At 46.6% G+C, this 23,865-nt stretch overlaps 1 protein-coding gene across 2 annotated transcripts in view; it reads left to right on the top strand.

Moving 5' to 3' along the window:
• Nucleotides 1-23,645, top strand: part of LCA5L (LCA5L, lebercilin like) — a 56,717-nt gene extending 33,072 nt beyond the window's left edge. For both annotated transcript variants that reach the window (XM_005670355.3, XM_005670353.2), the window contains 6 exons: nt 1,873-2,387; nt 6,370-6,507; nt 18,108-18,192; nt 19,090-19,196; nt 19,365-19,482; nt 22,650-23,645. In XM_005670355.3, the coding sequence (XP_005670412.2) occupies nt 1,873-2,387; nt 6,370-6,507; nt 18,108-18,192; nt 19,090-19,196; nt 19,365-19,482; nt 22,650-23,371 (1,685 nt within the window). In that variant the 3' untranslated portion in view covers nt 23,372-23,645. The remainder of the gene's footprint in view (nt 1-1,872; nt 2,388-6,369; nt 6,508-18,107; nt 18,193-19,089; nt 19,197-19,364; nt 19,483-22,649) is intronic.

The following is a 23,865-nucleotide window of genomic DNA, read 5'->3' as shown; positions in this document are numbered from 1 at the left end:
TCTGGCCAGCTGTTTCCATCACAGGCAGAACTGCCTGTCCCACCCCCTAGACCCAACACACTAGCCCACGTCTCAGATGATGTGCCCACACTTGCGCCAAAAGCTTGGGGTTAGGACTCCATGACATTGGCCATTAAGTGCCTTTCTCGCTCCAGGACGAGGACCATATATATATATATATACATATATATATATTTTTTTTTTGTCTTTTGAGGGCTGCACCCACGGCATATGGAGGTTCCCAGGCTAGGGGTCTGATCAGCGCTACAGCTGCTGACCAACACCACAGCTCATGGCAATGCCAGAGCCTTAACCCACTGAGCGAGGCCAGGGATTGAACCCGCAAACTCATAATTCCCATCGTGGCTCAGCGGTTAATGAACCCGACTAGGGTCCATATTTTTTAGATTCTAGAATCCAGTTTCAATCTCTCTTTCTCAGAATATAGGTATACTAATACATAAACACATACACACACATATATTTACATGCACAGATGCACATACGTACATACCATACAGGTGCACACACATGTGCGGCAGTGGCAGGGCACACAGACCTGGGCTCCGTCTCACCACTTACTAGCTCTGAGCCCACTGACAAGTGACATCACTAAGCATCAGTTGGTTCATCTTTAAAATGGGATAATAATACAATGAAGTTACCCATAATTTGACATACCCAAATTCAGTTATAAAAGCTTGGTGTAATATTTTTTAGATGCTTTTTGTTCAGGAGTCTATTTTGACTCCTGAACAAAACTATCTAGTTTAGAACATAAATTAGTTAATTTAGGGCCCAGCCACAAGTAACAGAGGAAAAATTGGCTGTGCTGAATTTATTGAAAGATGAAATACTCCTATGAATCCTCTAAGCAGTGTAATGGCTTTTCAAGGGTTTTTTGGTTTTTTTAAATATAAGAGCTCTTGGAGTTTTCTTGTGGCACAGCTGGTTAAGGACCTGGCACTGTTACTGCAGCAGCTCAGGGCACCTGCAGCAGGTGTGAGTTCTATCCCTGGCCCAGGAACTTCCATATGCTGCAGGCCCAGCCAATAAATAAATAAACATATGAGATCTTATATATATAATTGGGCTCTAATTTTATGCTCTAAATGCCTCATAACACTGTGATGAAAGGACTGCATCCGATAATCTACACAAAGCATTTTGTTCAATGCTTAACGTATGGCAAACTCTTAGTAAATGTTATCTATTATTACAGTTTGTTTTTTGTTTTGTCTTTTTGCCTTTTCTAGGGCCATTTCCCTCAGCATATGGAGGTTCCCAGGCTAGGGGTCTAATCAGAGCTGTAGCCACCGGCCTATGCCACAGCCACAGCAACTCGGGATCCAAGCTGCATCTGTGACCTACACCACAGCTCATGGCAACGCTGGATCCTTAACCCACTGAGCGAGGCCAGGGATCAAACCTGCAACCTCATGGCTCCTAGTCGGATTTGTTAACCACTGCGCCATGACGGGAACTCCTATTATTACGGTTTTTAATATAATTTTTATAATAGAAAGATGTACAGGTTTTAAGTCAGAGAAGACCTGATTTTCAGTTCATCCTATGTCACTCTGTGGTTATATGACCTTCGACAAATGACTTATAATCTCCAGCTGTGAAATAGGCGGCTCCTGCCCTTAAAAGGGCTGTATTAAATGAGACACCCACATATAAAGGACCTCGCCTAACACGTGGCTCTTCAATAAACCTTAGTTCCTTCCGCCTCTAGCTTGCACGTGTGCACGTGTACGTGCACAGAGGGTGGGAGGGCTGGCACAGGTATTACACATACGGGCGTTGTTTACGTGTTTACATATCTATGTACACATCACAAGTGACAACCTGGGTTATCTGCTCACACAGGCCAGAAGGAAATCTCAGCTGAAAAAAAGCACCACTGGAATGGACCCTTTTCAAATTCTCAACTCAGTGTGGCTGCCCTCAGAAGAGGCACCATGGCTCACCGCCTGCTCTCAGCGAGGCTGCATAAAATTAAGGAGCTGAAAAATGAATTAGCTGATATACATCGCAAGCTGGAAGCCACCGTCCTAGAAAACCAATTTCTGAAACAACTTCAGCTTAAGCACTTGAAAGCTATAGGAAAATATGAGCATTCACAAAATAACCTACCTCAAATTATGATTAAACATCAGAACGAAGTAAAAAATTTAAAGCAGCTCCTTAGAAAATCCCAGGGAAAGGAAAGAACTGTGTCTAGGAAACTTCGAGAAACAGACATTGAGCTGCTGAAGACTAAAGATGCCTTGCAGTTCCTGCAGAAGCTTTCTGAAGACAAAAATCTTGCAGAGAGGGGAGAACTTACTCAAAGATTGTCTGTTGTCACAGCAAAAATGGAGGCAAATGACAAAAAAATACAGGTCTGTATTTCAGAGGCCTAGAAATGTTAAGTTTCCAAAATTAATTTTTTAAAATTTTTTGTCTTTTTAGGGCCCCACCCACAGCATATGTTGGTTCCCAGGGGTCAAATGGGAACTACAGCTGCCAGCCTACACCACAGCCACAGCAACACAGGATCCAAGCTGCGTCTGCGGCCTACACCACAGCTCGCACAGCTCGCAGCAACACTAGATCCTTAACCCACCGAGCAAGGCCAGGGATCGAACCTGCGTCCTCATGGTTCCTAGTTGGAGTCGTTTCCGCTGAGCCATGACGGGAACTCCCTATGTTTCCAAAATTGATAGGGAGAGGAAACGCAGCATCGCTGGCTGTGAAGTAAAGGGCGGAGCGCAGGAGCCGTGAGGCCTGATGCGGAGGGCGGTGTGCCGAGAGACACAGAAGCAGCGTGTTCTTGTGGGGTCAGCTAGAGCCCTGCTGTGGCTGTTCCCCAACAACCTGGGGTCCACTTGTCCTCGCCCAGGAGAGCCAGTCCTGACAGGGGTCACGGTGAAGGGAAGTAGAGCGTTTTGCAGGTGCCAAGCAGGGAGCCCGGGTAGTTGGCGCTCCAGAGGCCCGAACTCCCCCACGGCCTTCAGGGAAAGGTTTTTAAAGACCAAGGGAGGGAGGGGCGTTGCAGGGCACGTGATCAGCTCGTGGACGTTTTTCTGATTGGTTGGTGGTGAGGTCATGGGGCGTCAGCAGCATCAGCTTTCTGGCGGCAACCTGTCTGGCCTACAGGTGTGTGGGCAGCGGGCCGTGCACGTCTCCCACCTGGTGGGGCTTCAGCATCTGCCCAACAGCTCAGCGGACACAGCTCAGAGTCCCACAGACAGCCTTGGAGGAGGAACTCAAGGTCCTTGACTTTGCATAATGGCTAAACTAGTATTATTTTGTCTTGCCTGGCTGTTTTCCTTTCTGGCTCCACTGTCTCATGTCTCTGATTCAATGTCCTCTTTGAAATTCAAGGAAGGCCTAGGAAGCGGAAGCTTTTCTACAGACCAGAGGCAGGCAGAGGGCATGGAGTTGGGGGTCGGGGAGTGGGGGTCTGTGCCAGGAAGGCCCCATACTGTCTTGCACAGTTACAGCTGGGCCCATTTATCTGGAAATGACTTTTCTAAGCCAGTGCAGCTATGGGGTCAAGAGGCGTACGTTCACCTGCTGAAGGGGGTTGTCTGTGCTGAGGCTGTGGGAAGCTCTGAGAACCCACCAAACTCTGCTCCAAACTGCTATGAGAAGGGCACTTCCCTGAACTGCAAGGTGCAGCTCCCCAGCCCCTCTCCTGTCCCCTCCCTCGCCTGTCTGTCCAGTCATTACCACAGAGGCATTTTGGGTGTTTTGTTTATTTGTTTTTGTCTTTTCAGGGCCGCACCCGCACATATGGAGGTTCCCAGACTAGGGGTGGAATCTTGGAGCTGTAGCCGCCAGCCTACGCCACAGCCACAGCCATGCTGGATCTGAGCCACATCTGTGACCTACACCACAGCTCACGGCAACACCAGATCCTTAACCTACTGAGCAAGGCCAGGGATCGAACCTGTGTCCTCATGGAGACTAGTCAGATTTGTTTCCGCTGAGCCACGATGGGAATTCCTGGTGTTTTGGAAATAGAAATTTTTCCCAGATCATAGTCCTGGGAACAGACAGGGGAAAGGAATTTAAAAAACTGAAGAATAGGTTGATACCTTCAAGGGCTCATGGGTGTCAAAGCTTTGGGGATTAGGTTACAGGGGATGATTTGGAAGAAACCCTATCTAGACTGAGAATTCTATTTTATATGAGATGGGTTTTGGTCTCTAAGGACAGAAACAGAAATGGAATTAATTTACTCTTTAATTCTTTTTTTTTTTTTTTTTTTGGTCTTTTTGCTATTTCTTTGGGCCGCTCCCGCGGCATATGGAGGTTCCCAGGCTAGGGGTCGAATCAGAGCTGTAGCCACCGGCCTACGCCAGAGCCACAGCAACGCGGGATCCGAGCCGTGTCTGCAGCCTACACCACAGCTCACGGCAATGCCGGATTGTTAACCCACTGAGCAAGGGCAGGGACCGAACCCGCAACCTCATGATTCCTAGTCGGATTCGTTAACCACTGCGCCACGACGGGAACTCCTAATTTACTCTTTAATTCCTTATGGTGAGAGGCAAGTGGTGTCCTCTATGAATTTGAAATGAAAAGAAAATATCAAGTTCATTTCATCCACTTTTTTTATCTCAGTTATTTCTTCCTTGGTAAAACCCTCCTCTGTTTTCAAGGAGAATTTTCTCGTGTAAAATGGCAAGGTGAGCTGCAGACATCAATGAGCAACCCGGTTTCTCCTTCCCGTGAAGAGTGCACCAAGTTCTCTTGCTTGGCCTTTCAGGAGAAAATGGACCCATTTTAGCACATGTCTGTCCTGTGAAAGTGTATTTGCATCTCACCTACATAATTCTACATATACATGTTTAAGTAGTTCATGGGGTGTTGTTTTGTTTTGTTTTGTCTTCTCTAGGGCCGAACCCAAAGCATGTGGAGGTTCCCAGGCTAGGGGTCTAATCGGAGCTACAGCTGCCAGCCTACACCACAGCCACAGCAATGCTGGATCCAAGCCGTATCTGTGACCTACACCACAGCTCACGGCAATGCCGGATCCTTAACCCACTGAGCAAGGCCAGGGATCGAACCCGCAACCTCATGGTTCCTAGTTGGCTTCGTTAACCACTGAGCCACGACAGGAACTCCAGGTATTCCTTTTAATATTAGTTTTTTAGGAAGGGGGACTTTTAGCATATTTCCATCCTATGAGCTTACCATATTCCCCACTTTTCCTTAATGAGAAAGTATTAATATCGCAGTGGGGGAAACCACACTTTATGTGAAAAAAAGGAAAGAAAAGGCTTTTGGCCAAGCTCCTGTCAAAGTCCGCAGCGAACAGGTCTCAATAAAAAAAGTTCCCATTTCAGAGAGAAGGCGAATATGCAACAGTGAGTCCTCTGTATTTGGGACTGCTTACTGTGCTGAATCCCTCGTTTCACTGTCTTATAATCCATCCACGTGGATGTGCACCTCTGAGCCCCTGCCATCACTTTCCGACCAGTTACCCAAGAATCACAGTCCACCGTGGTCTGCACTGATGCTGCTTAACATTTTTAGGGTCTCACCTGTGGCGTATGGAAGTTCCTGGGCTAGGGGTTGAATGGGAGCTGCAGCTGCCAGCCTACACCACAGCCACAGCAACACCAGATCCTTAACCCACTGAGTGAGGCCAGGGATCGAATCCACATCCTCACGGACACCATGTCAGGTTCTTAACCTGCTGAGCCAAAATGAGAACGCTGACTTTTAAAAGTATACCATGCCAAGTTAGCAGAATACTTCGTTTCACCAGAACTGCTTAGGTTTAGTTTTTAAAATATAACATTGATTTTATTTATTGATTTTCAGAATCTGTTAAAAAAAATTTGTATCAAATTCCAGAGTGTGGAGTGCCCGTCGTGGCTCAGTGCAAACAAATCTGATTACTATCCATGGGGACTCTGGTTCAATCCCTGGCTTTGCTCAGTGGGTTAAGGATCTGGTGTTGCCATGAGCTGTGGCGTAGTTTGCAAACGCAGCTCAGATCTGGCATTGCTGTGGCTGTGGTATAAGTCAGCAGCTGCAGCTCTGATTCAACCCCTAGCCTGGAAACCTCCATATGCCGCAGATTCGGCCCTAAAAAGACAAGAAGAGGGGAAAAAAAATTCCAGAATATGAAAAGCAGTAGGCTGGAAACATTATGCTTATTCTCTAGAGTTGGGATCTGGGATTTTTTTTGGCTTTTTGTGTATGTGCAGTAATATTTAGTTCTATTATGTGACCTGTAGACAAGCCATCCACTAAAATGGTATTAAAATTTTGCACTTTTCATAAATGTAATTAATTCCATTACAGTTGAATTTTTTTTATAATACTACATCAGTTACAAAGAGTTGAAATATATATTATTTTCAGAGCTTGGAGAAACAACTGAAACTGAAAAATAAAGCCTTTACTCGGCAGTTGGCCTCTGAGAACCAGAAGACTTTAGAAGCTCAAGCAGCTACAAAGACTCTGCAAACAGAAGTAAAGCACCTTCTACAAAAACTTAAGGTACGTCTTTTAAAGCAAAATGTTACAAAATCTGTCAAATTCTGCTTCCCAAAATATCAGAGCTGTTTATGCCTAATCAATCTTTACTTACCTTCAAGGCTATCTTTTTTGGAGTTCCCATTGTGGCTCAGCCAGTTAAGAACCCAACATAGTGTCTGTGAGAACACAGGTTCGATCCCTGGCCTCGCTCAGTGGGTTAAGGATCCAGCATTGCCACAAGCTTCAGCGCAGGTTGCAGATGCCGCTCAGATCCTGTGCTGCTGTGGCTGTGGTGTTGGCCTGAAGCTGCAGCTTCTATTGGAGCCCTAGCCTGAGACCTTCTATATGCCACAGGTGCAGACCCAAAAAGAAAAAAAAGAAAAAAGAGTATCTTTCTCACATTTTCTCCCTACCACCATATGAACAGATAGAGGATCTGAAATTATTAGAATGAGTTAATAGCCTGGTGAATAGGTACTATAAACAGAAAAATTAAAACTCTAGTCTATTCGCTCACAAGACTTCTTGTGATTTTTTTACCTCATCACATGAAGTAATATTATTGTATTCTGTTAACATTTTACTGCAACCCAAAATAAGTTTTTAATTAAAAAACTAACTTTTAAAAAATATTTAGAGTAATTTCAGTAGCCCACAAATTCTTTTTTTTTTTTTTTTTCTTTTTAGGGCTCCACCTGTGGCATATGGAAGTTCCCAGGCTAGGAGCCCAATCAGAGCTACAGCTGCCAGCCTACACCGCAGCCACAGCGACTCAGGATCTGAGCCGTGTCTGCAACCTACACCACAGCTCACAGCAATGCCGGATCCTTTAACCCAATAAGCAAGGCCAGGGATCAAACCCACATCCTCGTGGATACTGGTTGGACTTGTTACTGCTGAGCCACAACAGAAATTTCCTTTTCAAATTTTTTTAATGAAGTATAGTTGATTTACAGTATTGTATTAGTTTCAGGTGTACAGCAAAGTGGCTCAGTTATATTTTTTCAGGCTATTTTCCATTATAATTATTGCAAGAGGTTGAATATTGTTCGCTGTGTTTATAGCAAATCTTTGTGGATCATCTACTTTATACATATACATAAATTCGTTTTAAAGTCGCCCCTGCAGAAGTACTTGCGAAACTGTCTTAAAGTGTGCCCTCACTTGGAGGGTATTATATGCTAAATGAAATAAGTCAGATACTGTGTAATATCACTTATATGTGGAATCTGAAAAATACAGCAAAGCAGTGAATGTGACAAAAAAGAAGCAGCCTCACAGAAGACAACCTAGTGGTTACCAATGGGGCGAGGAGCACGAAATACAGGGGTGGGGAAATAAGAGATTCAAACTATTAGGTATAAAATAAGCTGTAAGGATATGTTGTACACCACTGAGAATATAGCCCATATCTTACGATAACTATAAATGGAGGAGAAGCTTTAAAAGTTGTGCATGAGGGAGTTCCCACTGCGGCTCAGTAGAAATGAATCTCATTAGCATCCATGAAGATGTGGTTTCAATCCTTGGCCTCGCTCGGTGGGTTAAGGCTCTGGTATTGCCATGAGCCGAGGCGTAGGCTGGCCGCCACAGCTCCAATTCAGCCCCTAGCCTGGGAACTTCCATATGCTGCAGGTGCAGCTCTAAAAAGAAAAAAAAAAAAATGAAAAGCCTTCTCTAAAACTCCAGAGTAAAATAGAAAAAAAAATATATATATATGCCCACTCTGTACTTCGGGTGTTGGCACTTCACAGAGAGATGCCACTCCAGGCAGCTTAATACACATTGATTTCACCACATATGCCAAGTGAAATAACACTCTTGCTGGTGGTATTTGTGTGGTTATTTTGAGACTATTGTATGTATCTTATGGGATAAAGCCCATGATGAACTATTGAGAACTGGGATCTGGAGGATGGAAGAACATTCCAGAAGTAAGATAAGGTTAGGAGTTCCTACTGTGGTGCAATGGGATCAGCAGTGTCTCTGGAATGCTGGGACAAAAGTTTGATCCCTAGCTCTGCATAGTGGGTTAAGGATCCTGTGTTGCTGCTCAGATCTGTTCCCTGGCCCAGGAACTCCAACTGCCTCAGGATAGGCAAAAAAGAAGAAAAATAATAATAATAAGGTAAGGTTAAATAAAAATCCTGGAGTCCTGATTTCGAATCGAAGTGAAAGTACGAATTTATGATTCTTTTATCTTTTAAAATAAATACACATTTCCTGACCGCCTCACTAGCAATGAATATCCCTAGTGCCATATATGGCCCTCAAAATCCATAACCCACTGAAACGAACCAAAGCACCTTAAAAAATTCTAAGTCTTGGAGTTCCCGCCATGGCGCAGTGGTTAACGAATCCAACTAGGAACCATGAGGTTGCGGGTTCGGTCCCTGCCCTTGCTCAGTGGGTTGACGATCCAGCGTTGCCATGAGCTGTGGTATAGGTTGCAGATGCGGCTCAGATCCCGTGTTGCTGTGGCTCTGGCATAGGCTGGCAGCTACAGCTCGGATTCGACCCCTAGCCTGGGAACCTCCATATGCCGCGGGAGCGGCCCAAAGAAATGGCAAAAAGACCAAAAAAAAAAAAAAATTCTAAGTCTTGAGCATGAAATATACTACATGAACCTGGAATATACTGTCATAGAAAGACAAGGAAAGGCAAGAGTTCACGTCATGGCTCAGTGGTTAACAAACCTGACTAGTATCTGTGAGGACTCGAATTCGATCCTTGGCCTTACCCAATGAGTCAAGGATGCGGCGTTGCCATGACCTGTGGTATAGGTCACAGATGCGGCTCAGATCCTGCATTGCTGTGGCTGTGGCGGAGGCAGGCAGCTCCAGCTCCAACTCGACCCCTAGCCTGGAAACCTCTATATGCTGTGGGTATGGCCCTAAAAGACAAAAAAGAAAGAAAGAAAGAAAAGAAGAAAAGCAAGCAAACTATAAAGAATGAATATCAGAGACTCAGGAAACAAAAGTGGTTCTTACTGGCCAAAGCTGGGGCAATTTGAGGATCAATAAAAGTTAGCAATAAAAGTTTGTAACTCAAAACTTAGCAAATATACAGACATCAGAAAGTGCATAAGAATACCTAAAAAACAAAACAACTCAGTGAGGAGTCAGTCGCCTGTAGAGGATGCTGGGGAATCAGCACACTATTTCAAAAACTGGGAGTTCCCTGATAGCTCAATGGGTTAAAGATCCAGTGTGGTCACTGCCGTGGCTCCAGCCGCTGCTTTGGTGAGCGTTCACTCCCTGGCCCCGGAACTTCCGCATACTGCACACACGGCCAAAAAAACCAACCAGCCAACCAAAACTAGTAAACAAAGGAACAGAAACAGTTCCGTTTATCTTTCCTATGCTCAGTGTAACAGAATAGTTTGTGAGAAGGGAAGACGCCCTTGGTAAAGGCATTCCTGTCAATAAGGACGAGGCGATGATAGGGTGCGGCTCTCACGATTTTGGATCCCCTGATGGATTCGTGGGTTCGAGCGACGATCATCACAAAAGGGAAGCCACCTGACGCCTCGTGACACCCGACCGGCCTGCACACCTCCACCAAGGAGGGCTGCTGCCCCAAACCAGACCTAGATCAGACCAAACATTTAGGCCAATTCAAAATACACATGGGGGCAGGGGGGCCTGACAAGCAACACCTCAGGGATGTCCTCAGCGACATCAGACTGTGGCGAACTCTACAGCAGCAACGACCCCGTTGCCACAACAAATAAAGTGAAGGTGAAACAAACAAAAGAGATGAGGATGGGAACTTGTATGGTTCAAGGAGACTATGAGGAAGAACTCCGCAGCTGAAAAACAACCCCATTCAAAAGCGGACGAAGGACCTCAGGAAACATTTCTCCAAAGAAGATATGCACATGGCCAATAAGCACAGGAAGCGACGATCAAGTGGGGAATAAAAATCAAAGCCACCATGAAGATATAGCTACTACCCAAAAACACCCAGGAGTACTGTAAACCAGCCCTAAAGGAAAAAAATAAACATCCTTAAAAAAAAAAAAAAAAAAACAGGAGTGGAGTTCCCCTGGTGGCTCGTCAGGTTAAGAACCTGACCTAGTGTCTGTAAGGATTTGGGTTCAATCCCTGGCCCCGATCAGTGCATTAAGGATCCGACGTTGCCGTGAGCTGTGGTGTAGATCTCAAATGCAGCTTGGATCTGGCGTTGCTGTGGCTGTGGTGTAGACCAGCGGCTGCAGCTCTGATTCAGCCCCTTACCTGGGAACTTCCGTTTGCCGAGAGTACAGCCGTCAAGGAAAAACAAAAACAAAAAAGCACAAGTGTTGGCGAGGATGTGGAGAAAGTGGAATCCTCACGCACCGTTGGTGGGAATGTAAGACGCTGCGGCCAGGGTGGGAAACAGTATGGCAGGTCCTCAAAAAACTAAAACTGCCTCTGACCCAGCAGTTCCACTTCCGGGTACACCCCAAAGAGAAAGCAAGGCGTCAAAGAGCTATTGCACCCCCATATTCACTGCAGCATTATTCACAAGCGCCCAACGTGAACGTGTCCATCAGCAAGTGCAACAGAACCCGCCTTAAAAAGGAAGGATGGCGGGAGTTCCCGATGCCTCAAGTGCGGCCCTAAAAAGCAAAAAAAAAAAAAAAAAAAAGGAAGGATGGCACAACATTGTAAGCCAACTATATTGTATTTAAAAAATAATAAAATGGGAGTTCCCACAGCAGAAACAAATCCGACTAGGAACCATGAGGTTGCGGGTTCGATCCCTGGTCTCGCTCAGTGGGTTGGGGATCTGGCATTGCCGTGAGCTGTGGTGTAGGTCGAAGATGTGGCTCAGATCTGGCGTTGCTGTAGCTGTGGTGTAGGCCGGCAGCTACAGCTCTGATTAGGCCCCTAGGCTGGGGACCTCCATATGCCACAGGTGCAACCCTAGAAAGACAAAAGACAAAATAATAATAATAGTAAAAATAATAGTAAAAATTTTTAGAAAGGAAGGAAATTCGGTCACATGCTACACCATGGATGGACCTTCAGGACATTATGCTCAGTGAAATAAGCCAATCACCAAAAGACAAATACTGTATTATTCCTCCGATGTGAGATACTTGGAGTAGTCAGAAATCATCAAAATAGAGAGTATGGCGGTGGCTGCCCTCCCCAGGGGAGGGGAGGGCAGAATGGGGAGTTACTGTGTAACGGGGCAAAGTTGCAGTTTTACACGACGAAGAGAGCCATGGGGGTAGGACGGTGGTGACAGGTGCACAACAATATGAATGTGTTTAATACAGCTGAACTGTGCACTGAAACTGGTTAAAAGGGCAAATGTTTTGGTATATGTATTTTTACCACAATAAAAAAGAAAAAGCCCCAAGCCCACTGGGTCGTACCCTTTGGGAGGATGAATTGTGTGGTGTATGAATTCTAGCAATAAAGTTGTATTTAACAAAAAGACTAAGAGGAGTTCCCGTCGTGGCGCAGTGGAAACCAATCCGACTAAGAACCATGAGGTTTCGGGTTCAATCCCTGGCCTCGCTCACTGGGTTAAGGATCTGGCGTTGCTGTGAGCCGTGGTGTAGGTCACAGACGCGGCTCAGATCTGGCGCTGCTGTGGCCCTGGCATAGGCTGATGGCTACAGCTCCGATTAGACCCCAGGCCTGGGAACCTTCATATGCCACAGGCGCAGCTCTAAAAAGCCAAAAAAAAAAAAAAAGACTAAGAGGCATATTAATCAGTCTCAATGCTTTGAACCTGGTTTGAATCCTGATTCAAATAAATTTTTTAAAATCGTAGGACAGTTGGGGAAATGTGAAAAAAAATGGATATTTAATCATGTCAAGGGATTATTTATTTCTTTATTTGGTAAATGGAATGTTGACACTGTGGTGAGGTTTTAAAAGGGATGCCCTGGAGTTCCTCTCGTGGCACAGCAAGTCAGCAGGTTAAGTGTCCAGCGTTGTCACTGCAGTGGCTCAGGTGGCTGCTGTGGCACAGGTTCATTCCCTGCCCCAGAAACTTCCACATGCCATGGGTGCAGCCAAAAAAAAAACAAAAACAAAATAAGAGATGCCCTTGTCTTATACATACTGAAATATTTACTATAATTAAATTATATAACATCTAGGGTTTGCCTTGAAATATTCCATGGCCGGGGAGTGGGTCCAGATGGGGGTAGGGTGTACGGAGGGAAGCATACAGAGCATCAGTTGTTCATTAGTGAAGCAAGTTCATTAATTCATGGGCCTTCTCTGTACTATTCCCTCTACTTCCCTGCATTTTTTTTTTCTTTTTTTTAGGGCCACACCTGAGGCATATGGAGGTTCCCAGGCTAGGGGTCGAATTGGAGCTGTAGCCACCGGCCTGTGCCACAGCCACAGCAACGCCAGATCCGAGGCGCTTCTGCGACCTACACACAGCTCACCGCAATGCCGGATCCTTAACCCACAGAGCAAGGCCAGGGATCGAACCCACAACCTCATGGCTCCTAGTCGGATTCGTTTCTGCTGCACCATAGTGGGAACTCCTACTTCTATGTATTTTTAATGTTTTGGGTTTTGCTTTTTAGGGCCGCCTTTGCAGCATATGGAAGTACTTGCCCAGGCTGGGGGTGAATGGGAGCTACAGCTGCCTGTGCAGGATCCTTAATCCGCTGAGCGAGGCCAGGGATGGAACCTGCATCCTCATGGATACTAGTTGGGCTCCTTACCACTGAGCCACAATGGAACTTACTTTAACGTTTTTATAATAAAAGTTTTTCAAAGTAAAAAATAAAAACTACATATTTTACGCATTTTAAAAAGTTGCAATAACTCAAGAAGATGAGCTAAATATATTTTTCATCCTTTCCTGCCAAAACCCTATGGAAATGACAGAAAATATATTTTTTAAATAATCCTCTACCCCCTTCCCCCCAAAGATACTATAATTGTACCAGAACTGCCAAAGAATCTCTGGAAGATAAAAGGTTTAAAGTTTTCTTGGATGGATGGAGTAACTAGACAGAGTCACAATCTAAATCACAGCACAGGAAAAAATTCCACGGATGTGAAAGGAATGGGGAGGGAAATCCCCTGCTGAGACCCGGGGGCGGGTGACCAGCAGGAGCAGAGCCTGGGGACAGCCATCCTCACGGCTGACTGAAGCAGCGATCCTCGTCTTCTTGGCAGCGCACTCCTCCTGCGAAGGGAGCTCTGAAAACGCCCTTGCCCCGGCCACGCCCACACCCAGGAAGTCAGAGCCCCCGGGGCTGGCACCAGACGTCAGCAGATTTACTGCAGCTGTGAGATGCGGGCACCTTAAACCACATCCACCAGCGGATGAATAGGGATTCTGGTCTGGGCGGAGAAAGACACTGTTTTCTGGACTCACTGCAGGCAATGGCAGACGGTGTCTAACTTCCCTCCCTTGGGAACCCCCAGGAAGTCATCGGTAAAGGACCTCGAAAGAAAATAGACACACAACAGCAAAGAGAGCTGGAGGCGAGTCAGCCGCAAACGGTAGAGACTGAGGTCCGTTTACTGAAGACCAAGCAGGTGCAAGCGCGTCCCCGAGGACTCAGCCAGAGGTGCTGGGAGAGGTGTTCGTCCGGAAGGCGGAAGGTGTGGAGGGCGGAAGTGAGAAGCACAGGGATTGGTGGGTCCGCAGGGACGGACGTGAGAAGCACAGGGATTGGTGGGTCCGCAGAGACGGAAGTGAAAAGCACCGGGACTTGTGGGTCCGCAGAGACGGAAGTGAGAAGCACCGGGACTGGTGGGTCCGCAGGGACGGAAGTGAGAAGCACCGGGATTGGGCTCACCTGCCCGCCCCGCCCCCAAGGAACGCGTCTCATCAGCGAAGCCAGCCCGTCCGCCTGGCAAACCGTCTGTGGTTCCTCCTCCAAGACGTCGCTGACTTGCTTGCGAAGAAATGGGGCAACAGGTGTACCCGCTGGTATCCCAGGGTAAAGCCCTTTAAGGAGTAAATTCTGGATTTGGGAGACTCACCTCAGAGCGAAGCCGGCCAGTCAGCAAATCCCAGTTTGCCTAGAGCCGGCCTGCCTTCCCTTTCAGGACAGAAGCTACCAAAGAAATGAATTTGCGCACAAATCAGCGGGTCAATAAAGTAATCCAGCCCCTCATTCTAAAGTATGTTCAAGCAACCAAATCTGAGAACCAGCAGCGTGAAAAAAGCACAAAAATTACAGGCAAGACTGCTAACCCTACAGGTTTAGTTTATATTCCAGGAGAGAAGATACTGCATCCAGATAATAAGAATGTTGTGGAAATGGGCGGGGGGGAGAGTTAGAAAACAATAATTGAAAATTAAATGGTGATTGTCAACATGCAAGATGCAATAGAAGAGCTAGAAGATAAAGAAAATCCAGGAATAGTGAGGAAATCTCCCAAAAACAAAGAGCCAGAAAAAAAAAAAAAAGATAAAAAATCCATGATAGAAAAATAGACACACAGAGAGTATGCTATTTTCAGCGACCCATTGTTTTGTGGTCATTTCCCAGAACTCAGTCACTGAGCCCACTGCCTGTCACCTGTAGTTTCTTCTTGCATTCAGGACAGAGTCCTGCCTCCCACCACTGTTTGATCTGGAAAAATGAGATTGCCTTTTATGCTTCGTGGTCACCCCCAGCACTGACCCAAGGCAAAGAGTAGAAACTTTAAGGATATTTTAAAATCTTGACTGTTCCAGTTACTAAGACTGCATAACACATTACTTCACAACTTAGTGGCTTGAAAAAGGACTTTAGTTCTTGCCTGGAATCGACAGTTTGGGAAGGGCTTGCTCAGCTGAGGTGGTTCAAAGTCTGGGGGCTGGAAGTATCTGAAGTCTCACCTCTATGTCTGTAGTTGGTGCCAACTGACAGCCAAAATCCTAGCTGTCGTGTTGGCTGGAGCCACCTTGCGTGCAGCCACTGCATGTGGTGTGGGCTTCCTCACAACATGACGGCTGGGTTCCAAGGAGAAGAGCCGAGGGAGAGAGAGAGAGAGACAAAGACAGAGACAGAGGGAGAACTGGTCACTTCCGCCTCACTCCCTTTGTCAAGAGGAGCAGCAGTAGACTCCACCTCTTGATGGGGAGTCCCAAGAGCGTATGGGACCAGAAATAGTGCTCTAGCAATTTTAGGAAAAACTATTCTATTACATTACCGTAAATCAGTACTATTTGAGCTGGGAAGGGTCTGGTCCCCAACGTCCAAATCTCTATTTCTTCTGTACCTTCAAACTCATTTTCAAAGTCACCCAACACCAAGTCTAGGCCCCCCTGCATTTCTCCTGCAGGGGCCAGCTAAGGAGATGACTGTCAACCTTGCACGGCCCCAGATGGGGTCCTGCAACCCCAGCCTACCCCTACCAAAGGGAGGGTGTCCATTAAGGCATTTTTTCCTATCTAGTTTCTGGAAGCCATCTATCCTGACCTTAGTACGGTTCCACCATGACCCTCCTTCCCACTTAACTCTGACTTGACACCAGGGAGCTTGCGAATAGTCCGTTCCAAGTGCTCCACAAGCGTTCCAGGAGCTTTCCTAGCTGTAGGTTTTCCTTCTCGTTGTCTCTCTTGGTTATATGCTTGAATTCAATCACGCACGTGTCCTGGATTGTGTCCTGAACCTGCCGTCTTCGATTTGCGGTCCAGCTCTGTGGTGCATACCCAGACCTGAACCTTTGGCCCAGGCCTGGAGGAGGACTGTTCTCCACCTGACATCCTTTTGACCCCAGTCAGCCCCCCACCAGCCCCCTCTCAGTCAGGACGTCCTGATCTGCCTCCTTCCTGCTCCCCGGAGCTCAAGTCCATACTGCCTCTCTGAGGTTTATTTAAACCAAATCAAAAGATATAACTGAGTTGTCCAGACCATCAAAACCTACCCCTCTAAACATCAAAATCTTTCTTGTCCTAACCAGTGTGGGTGAAAAAATCTTTCTAAAATGTTCTCCACAATATTCTTCTTCTTCTTCTTTTTTTTCCTTTTTAGGGCTTCATCCGCAGCATATGGAAGTTCCCAGGCTAGGAGTCAAATCGGAGCTGCAGTTGAGGCCTACACCACAGCCACAGGAACGCTGGATCCCAGCCCCATCTGCGACCCACGCCACAGCTCACAGCAATGTGGGAGGGATCCTTAACCCGCTGAGTGAGGCCAGGGATCAAACCCACGTCCTCACAGGTACTAGCCAAGTTCATTACCATTGAGCCAGAACGGGAACTCCTACACAATATTCTTCTTAAACATAACATCCAGAATATACTGGCGTTCCCGTGTCGTGGCTCAGTGGTTAACGAATTCGACTAGGAACCATGAGGTTGCGGGTTTGATCCTTCACCACACCCAGTGGGTTAAGGATCCGGCGTCGCCGTGAGCTGTGGTGTAAGTCACAGATGTGGCTTGGATCCCCAGTTGCTGTGGCTGGGGTGGAGGCTGGCAGCTGTAGCTCCAATTGGACTCCTAGCCTGGGAACCTCCATATGCCTCGGGTGCAGCCCTCAAAAGACAAAAAAAAAGTTCTCAGAATGAGATTTTGCCATCGGCAGCAACAAGGGTGGACCTGGAGGGCGTTATGCTAAGGGAACTAAGTCAGACAGAGAAAGATATGTATGATAGCCCTCATATGTGGAATCCAAAATATATAGGGAGTTCCCTGGCAGCTTAGCAGGGTAAGGACCTGGCATTGTCACTTCTGTGGCTCGGGTTACTGCTGTGGCATGAGTTCAACCCCTGGCTTGGGAATTTTTGGCTGCCAAGGACATAGCCATAAATAAATAAATTTTTTAAATACAACAAACTAGTGAATGTAACAAAAAGGAAGCAGACTCACAGATACAGCGAACAATCCAGTGCTTCCCAGTGGGGAGAGGAGGGGGGGGAGGGGCAGGAGAGGGAGAGGGGACAGAGGTATGAGCTATTATATGTAGAATAAGCTACATTTTACAACAGTATTTTGTCACTGAATATGAAGTATTACCTTTAGAACTCATGAATCACTCTAGTGTACACCTGTAACACAGAATACTATATACATCAATTATACTAAAAGCAAAAAATTTTTAAAAAAAACTTTTTTCTCAACTAACCAAGATTTCAAATTTTTTGTTTTTGCCAAGACTTTAAAAAGTCAGTGTTGAGACGTAAAGCCAAAGAATGAGGTCTTTGTTTTGGGCTCTGCTCTCCCCCTGCACTTTCCGTGCAAACGGAACTTTCTGGGGGAGATGAACATTCTGTCTCACTGTCTAACCCTGTGGTCGCCACTCGCATCAGCTACTGCGCTCCTGGAATCCGGGTGGCACGGCTGAGGACGGCCTTGTTAAATTCTTCTCGATGCAAAGTCACAACAAGGCCAGCAGCCACTGTAATTAGACCGTGCAGAACAATGAACCTCACGGCACAGGCCCAGCAGCCAGAAAAAGACGCCGCAAAAGAAGCTGGCTTGCAAACTCTTCAAAAATATTGTGTGCATCACAATGATTAGCCGCTGTGAAGAAGCTACTTCCTTTTGATGTCAGGAAGGCTATAGCATGATGTGGCCCGTTTCTGCTTCTGCCAGAAACTACAGATTTCATTCAAAGGACACTGAGCTCACTTTCAATTGAGTTTTACCAGGAATCGAGGTTGATAAGAGCAAACATTTATAAAAACATTGGTATTGTGGTTCTCTTTAGGAGAAGGATCGAGAGCTTGACATTAAAAACATCTATACTAATCGGATATTTAAAAACTTACATGACAAAGAAGATTATCCAAAAGGTATGGTAGGTTTTCATTATTTTTGCTCAAAATCTATTGTGGGGGGTTCCTGCCATGGTGCAGTGGGTTAAGAACCTGACTGCAGGAGTTCCCATCCTGGCGCAGGGGAAACGAATCCGACTAGGAACCATGAGGTTGTGGGTTCAATCCCTGGCCTCGCTCAGTAGGTTAAGGATCCAGCGTTGCTGTGAGCTGTGGTGTAGTTTATAGATGCGGCTCGGATCCCACGTTGCTGCGGCTGTGGCGTAGGCTGGTGGCTGCAGCTCCAATTAGACTCCTAGCCTGGGAACTTCCATATGCTGAGGGTGTGGCCCTAAAAGACTGCTCAGAACACTCACCTCTTAAGAGGTGACTACATGTTTACCTGTCAGGACAACATCCTCAGGTTGCCTGGCCTTCCATTGTTTGCTTCTGGTTTATAAGCCAGAAGAACAGCCAGCAGAGATGATGAAACCAAACTTGGGGTCACTTAAATGGGCTAACACTTCAAGGAAAGTGACCACTAGGTTTGGCGGCCCTGCACTTGGGCAAGGGCAATCCCACCTTTGACAACCAAGAGCTCTGCCCCAGGAGATGCCCGCAGCTCACCCCTCGCAGTTGCGTGTCTATGGTTTTGAACCCCTTCTGCAAGCAGGGACAGCTGTGTCCCCCAGAGCAACACCAGCCTCACCTAATGCCTGCTGCCTGGTACTTTACCACTGTGAGACCCATAACCAAATCAGACGAAACGGTAGGGGAAAAAGTGAGACCGGCCTATGTAATACATTTGCGGAGGATCTTCAGAGTATATCTAGGATACTTAATTATTATGTTACGAACTTCAGTTGTTACCTTTAAAATCAGTATTGCTTCCACATGTAAAATATGTGTCTTCCACATAATGTACCTGTTCTGCAGTTTCTTCAACAAAGTCGGTCCAAGCAGACAGGAAGAGTTTTTCATTCCCAAGTGTGAGACACCAGGGAAGCCAAAAATCGGAAGATGTTCCGTCTTGGATGACTAAGGTACGGCCAATTTGAATTCGTGCAGTGTCTCATTAAACCTACCTTTACAAACACAGGCTAGCGTCACTTGTTCTATACACAAAGTGTTGGTATTCACTGAACAGAAGACACAGTCTAAAATTATCCGTAACCCCCCAAATGTGGTTTTGCGGTTTTTCTAAATTACAGGGTAAAAAGACAGCAGGCAGCGTTGGTCATCAAGAAAGGTCAGTGGAAATGATCCAGGCAATTCCTCAAGGTATCAGTAAACTTCCAAACCAAGAGGATTCCAAGCAAAAATATGCAGGTAATTTTAACAATTGTCAAGGCTCCTTTAAAGTTGTGAATGACCGCGCGCGTGTGGGTGTGTTTGTACACAAAGTGGACTTCAACCAGATCCGGACGATTTAAATAACTGTCATAAAATGAAGAGCTGTGCAGCCACTACTAGGTGAGAAGCCGAACATCGGTGGGGGTCCCCAGGTCACCCTGTGGGCCCTTGACACCCCTAAGCCTCGCCCGTCGCCCACCAGAAGCCTCTGCCATCTTCAGCTGTAGGCTGCTGTCCCGTTGCTTTTCCGCACAGCTCCGCGTCCTGTGTGCCTTTCGACCACACGTTCAGTTGGAAAACCCGAGTGGCAAACCCAACCCCATCTGAGCAAAGGGTGGCACTGCCCAGGGCTCCCGGCAAGAGCAGTCGAGACACTTCCCCAGGTCCCCCCCCACCCCCCGGCCACAGGCAGCAGGGAGAGGACTTCAGGACAGGCCCTGAGGGGCCACACCTTCGCTGTGGGGCCAAGCACCTTAGAATAAGGTTGAAATAACCCCGAGGTCAGGCAGAACCCAGCCGGAAGTCCACCCTGTCTGGGGCAGCTCTTTCTCTGGTCACTGGTCTATTTACATTTTTCACCTATATTTTAGTCCATAGGCTGTGTCTGGTGCTCTTCCAGGCTGTGTCAGGTGCTGTTCCAGGCACTGAGGAGTAACAGTGAAGATGAAATGCCTTGCCACCCATGTGCATGTCCCCCTCTCAGAGGATCTGCAGGGTGTGTCATGGGGTGAGGGAGCAGGAGCACTGTACAGGAGATCCAGGTGGGGAGTTCCCGCTGCAGCGCAGGGGGTTAAGGATCCAGCTTGTCTGTGGAGGTGCTGGTTTGATCCTCTGCTCGGTGCAGTGGGTGTAGCTGTGGCGTAGGTCGCACCTGCTGGATTCATTCCAGGGAGCCCAGGAACTTCCATAGGCCACTGAGGACGAAAAATTAAAAAAAAAAAAAAAAAAAAAAAAAAAAAAAAAAAAAAGAAAGAAAGAAAGAAGATGCAGAGATGGGGGCGGGGGGCTGAGATTAGGCTGCATCCATGCGCCTCAGTAGGACTTGCAAGGAGGGAAGAAGTGATCTGAGGGGACCCCCCCCCTCAAAGAACACTCCAGGCAGGGAACAGAGGCCCCAGCTTGGAGGAGGTGGGATGTTGGGGGGTGGGGGCTCTGCGGCCGCAATAAGGACCCAACCTTTTTCTCTGAGGGTGATGGGAGCCCAGAAAAGGAGGCCAGGCAGCAGCTGGGGGGGTGGGGGGGGAATAAGCCCTCCCGCCCACGTTAGCAAATGCTCACATTCGCATCAGGTACCACAGGGCCTCGTGCTGACAGTCTTTAGAATTCTACATTTTGCTGGCTTCTGGGCTCACCACTAATTCTCAAAACGTCTTCTCCTTGCTAGTATGCATTTTTCCTTTTTCTGGAGTGTAAGTGAATAATTTTATTTCAGGATGTATTCACGCTGAGATCATTTTCCAACTCCGTACACCCAACGTTGTCCACTCCCTCCCTGGGACGGGCCCCCAGATTTGCAAATGACAGCCTTGCTGAGCGGGTTCAGAGGTCCTGCGAGGGTCTGTACCTGCGACAGGCCTGTCCTCTGCGGCCAGGGCTGCGCCGGGCTTCCTGCGGGCCTGGGAGGGAGCGGGAAGGGCATCTTCGACGGCTTCCCCGCTGACCAGTGTTCTGCTGTCTCTCTTGCCGCCAGTTCGCTTACCCACCTCATTCTTCACAGTAACTGCCTAGATTCCAGAGACTGCCGGGTTCTATGTCATTTTTAACCAGCACTCCTTCGACAGACATCCAGGATGTCTCGCTCTGACCAAAACAGGGCACAGTAAACATCCTTAGAGGCATCTTTGTGTGTTTTTGTAGGGTCTGGTTTGAGAAATGAAGTTGTATATAAGAGCAGGTTCACTTAAAATTCTGACAGATACAACTGAATTGCCCTTCAAAATAAGGTGTGCTGGGAGGTCCACCGTGGCTCAGCGGGTTAAGAACCCGACTAGTAGCCACGAGGATGCGGTTTCAACCCCTGGGCTCACCTCAGTGGCTTAAGGATCCGGTGTTGCCATGAACTGTGGTGTAGGTCGCAGACGCAGCATGGATCCTGCATTGTGGTGGCTGTGCTGTAGGCCGGCAGCTGTGGCTCTGATTCGACCCCTAGCCTGGGAGCTTCCATATGCCGAAGACACAGCCTTAAAAAGACCAAAAAAAAAAAAAAAAAAAAAAAAAAGTGTGCTAATTTTACACATCCACCAATGGGGAACAAAAGTTCCAGTTTCTCCAACTCTGGTAATTATTTGCCAGTTGGATGGGTGAAAAATATTCTCATTGCTTTAACTGGCATTACATCTAACTACATCTATTAATGACACGGTGGCAAATTTTATTATTTTTCTTTTGGTTTCATGATTCTCATTTATTCAGTATGTTCTAGGAAAGTATGACGCTTCAAGCTTACTAGCATCCTTCCCTATATTCTGGAGGTTGAATGGATTTACTTTCTTTCCTGTCATTTTTTTTGGTCTTTTGTCCTTTTAGGGCCACACTCTTGGCATATGGAGGTTCCCAGGCTAGGGATCTCATCAGAGCTGTAGCTGCCAGCCTACACCACAGCCACAGCAACACCAGATCCAAGTCATGTCTGCAACCTACATCACAGCTCACGGCAACACCAGATCCTCAACCCACTGAGTGAGGCCAGGGATCGAACCCGTAACCTTATGGTTCCTAGTTGGATTTGTTTCCGCTGCACCATGATGGGAACTCCCTTTTTGTCATTTTAATGTGCTTGTTAGGAGGTGTCAAGAAGTGTGCTCAAGGAGTTCCTGTCGTGGTGCAGTAGTTAACAAATTTGACTAGGAACCATGAGGTTGAGGGTTCAATCCCTGGCCTTGCTCAGTGGGTTAAGGATCCGGCATTGCTGTGAGCCATGGTGTAGGTTGTAGACGTGGCTCAGATCCTGCGTTGCTGTGGCTGTGATGTAGGCTGGCAGCTGTAGCTCTGATTCGACCCCTAGCCTGGGAACCTCCATATGCCGCGGGAGCGGCCCTAGAAAAGGCAAAAGACACACACACAAAAAAAGTGTGCTCAACATGCCATCTTCAAATAGAAATCCCTTACTTTTAAAGATCACTAAGCTGACGATTTTTCTATAGATTTATCCAAGGAAGAGGGACATGTAGAAATACAGCCACCTCTGGAGAATACTGGACGACAGAGAGAGAGAACAGAAGACCCAGAGAAGATCATTTTAATGAAAGAAGAACGGGAACTACCACCAGAAAGAATTCAAGTAGTCCATCCTGAAGGGGAAGGTGGTCAGGAAGATGATACAGTAAAAGAAAAGTTTAAAAGTCCAGAAATAAGTGACATGGACGAAACGCCAGATAAAAATGCTCCTCCAAGTATCAAAATACCCTTCAGACAAAGAAAGCATTATTCATTCACGAAAGCAACTGAAAACTTGCATCACGGGCTTCCTGCATCTGGTGGGCCAGCCAATGCAGGCACCACGAGGTACACTCACAGCACAAGCAAGCACTGTACTCACACAGAAGAGCTGAGGCTGGAGCATCCTGCTACAGCCTATGAACCCTCTTTTGGTAAATCTTCCAGAAAAGCAACAGACACAACTTTCACAGAGAAGAAAAGCAATCTAATGGCAGAACTCTTTGGATCAGGCTATGTCTTTAAAAATAGCCGAACAAGTACTGCTGCTATGAAAGGGTCTGAGGAGACTTTGCAGAGTAAGAAGACCCATCATCTAGCCCCTAGTCAGGTCTCCGCCAGCAATGCTTTTGGAGATTCTAAAGTTACTGTGGTAAATTCTATTAAGTCATCTTCACCTACAGAAGGAAAGAGGAAAATAATTATTTAAATATAATCAATATCCTAATCCATTCTGGTCTGATATTCTGCCTTTATGTCCCTTAATCTTGTTTAAATGTGAGTGAGTGAGTTGAGTGTGTGTTTTCAGTACTTAAATGACCTGGATAATTAAGGTTTTGTTTTATTGCTAATCTAATTTTAAATTCCATTGTATATTATTAGTCAATGACATTTCAAATACAAAACTACATCTTTTTTTTTCCCTCCAACTGAAATATGTCCATTATAATTTGGAAGATTATACAACTTCAATATTCTATGGGATTCCATAGCTATTAAGTTAAAGTACTCAACCCAAGACATGCACTTCTCTATACGTTAAGAACCTTATCAGAATCAAATTACATGGTAACGTAAAAACATGGAAGCAGCTCTGAAAGGGAACACTACAAGAAGTCTCTATTTTATTTATTTATTTTTTTCTGTCTTTTCTAGGGTGGCACTCACGGCATATGGAGGTTCCCAGGCTAGGGGTCCAATGAG

This window comes from Sus scrofa, chromosome 13, assembly GCF_000003025.6.
Source record: "Sus scrofa isolate TJ Tabasco breed Duroc chromosome 13, Sscrofa11.1, whole genome shotgun sequence".
Taxonomy (NCBI): Eukaryota; Metazoa; Chordata; class Mammalia; order Artiodactyla; family Suidae; genus Sus; species Sus scrofa.
The sequence above is the reverse complement of the archived record's forward strand: the minus strand, read 5'-3'. Positions and strand labels throughout refer to the sequence as shown.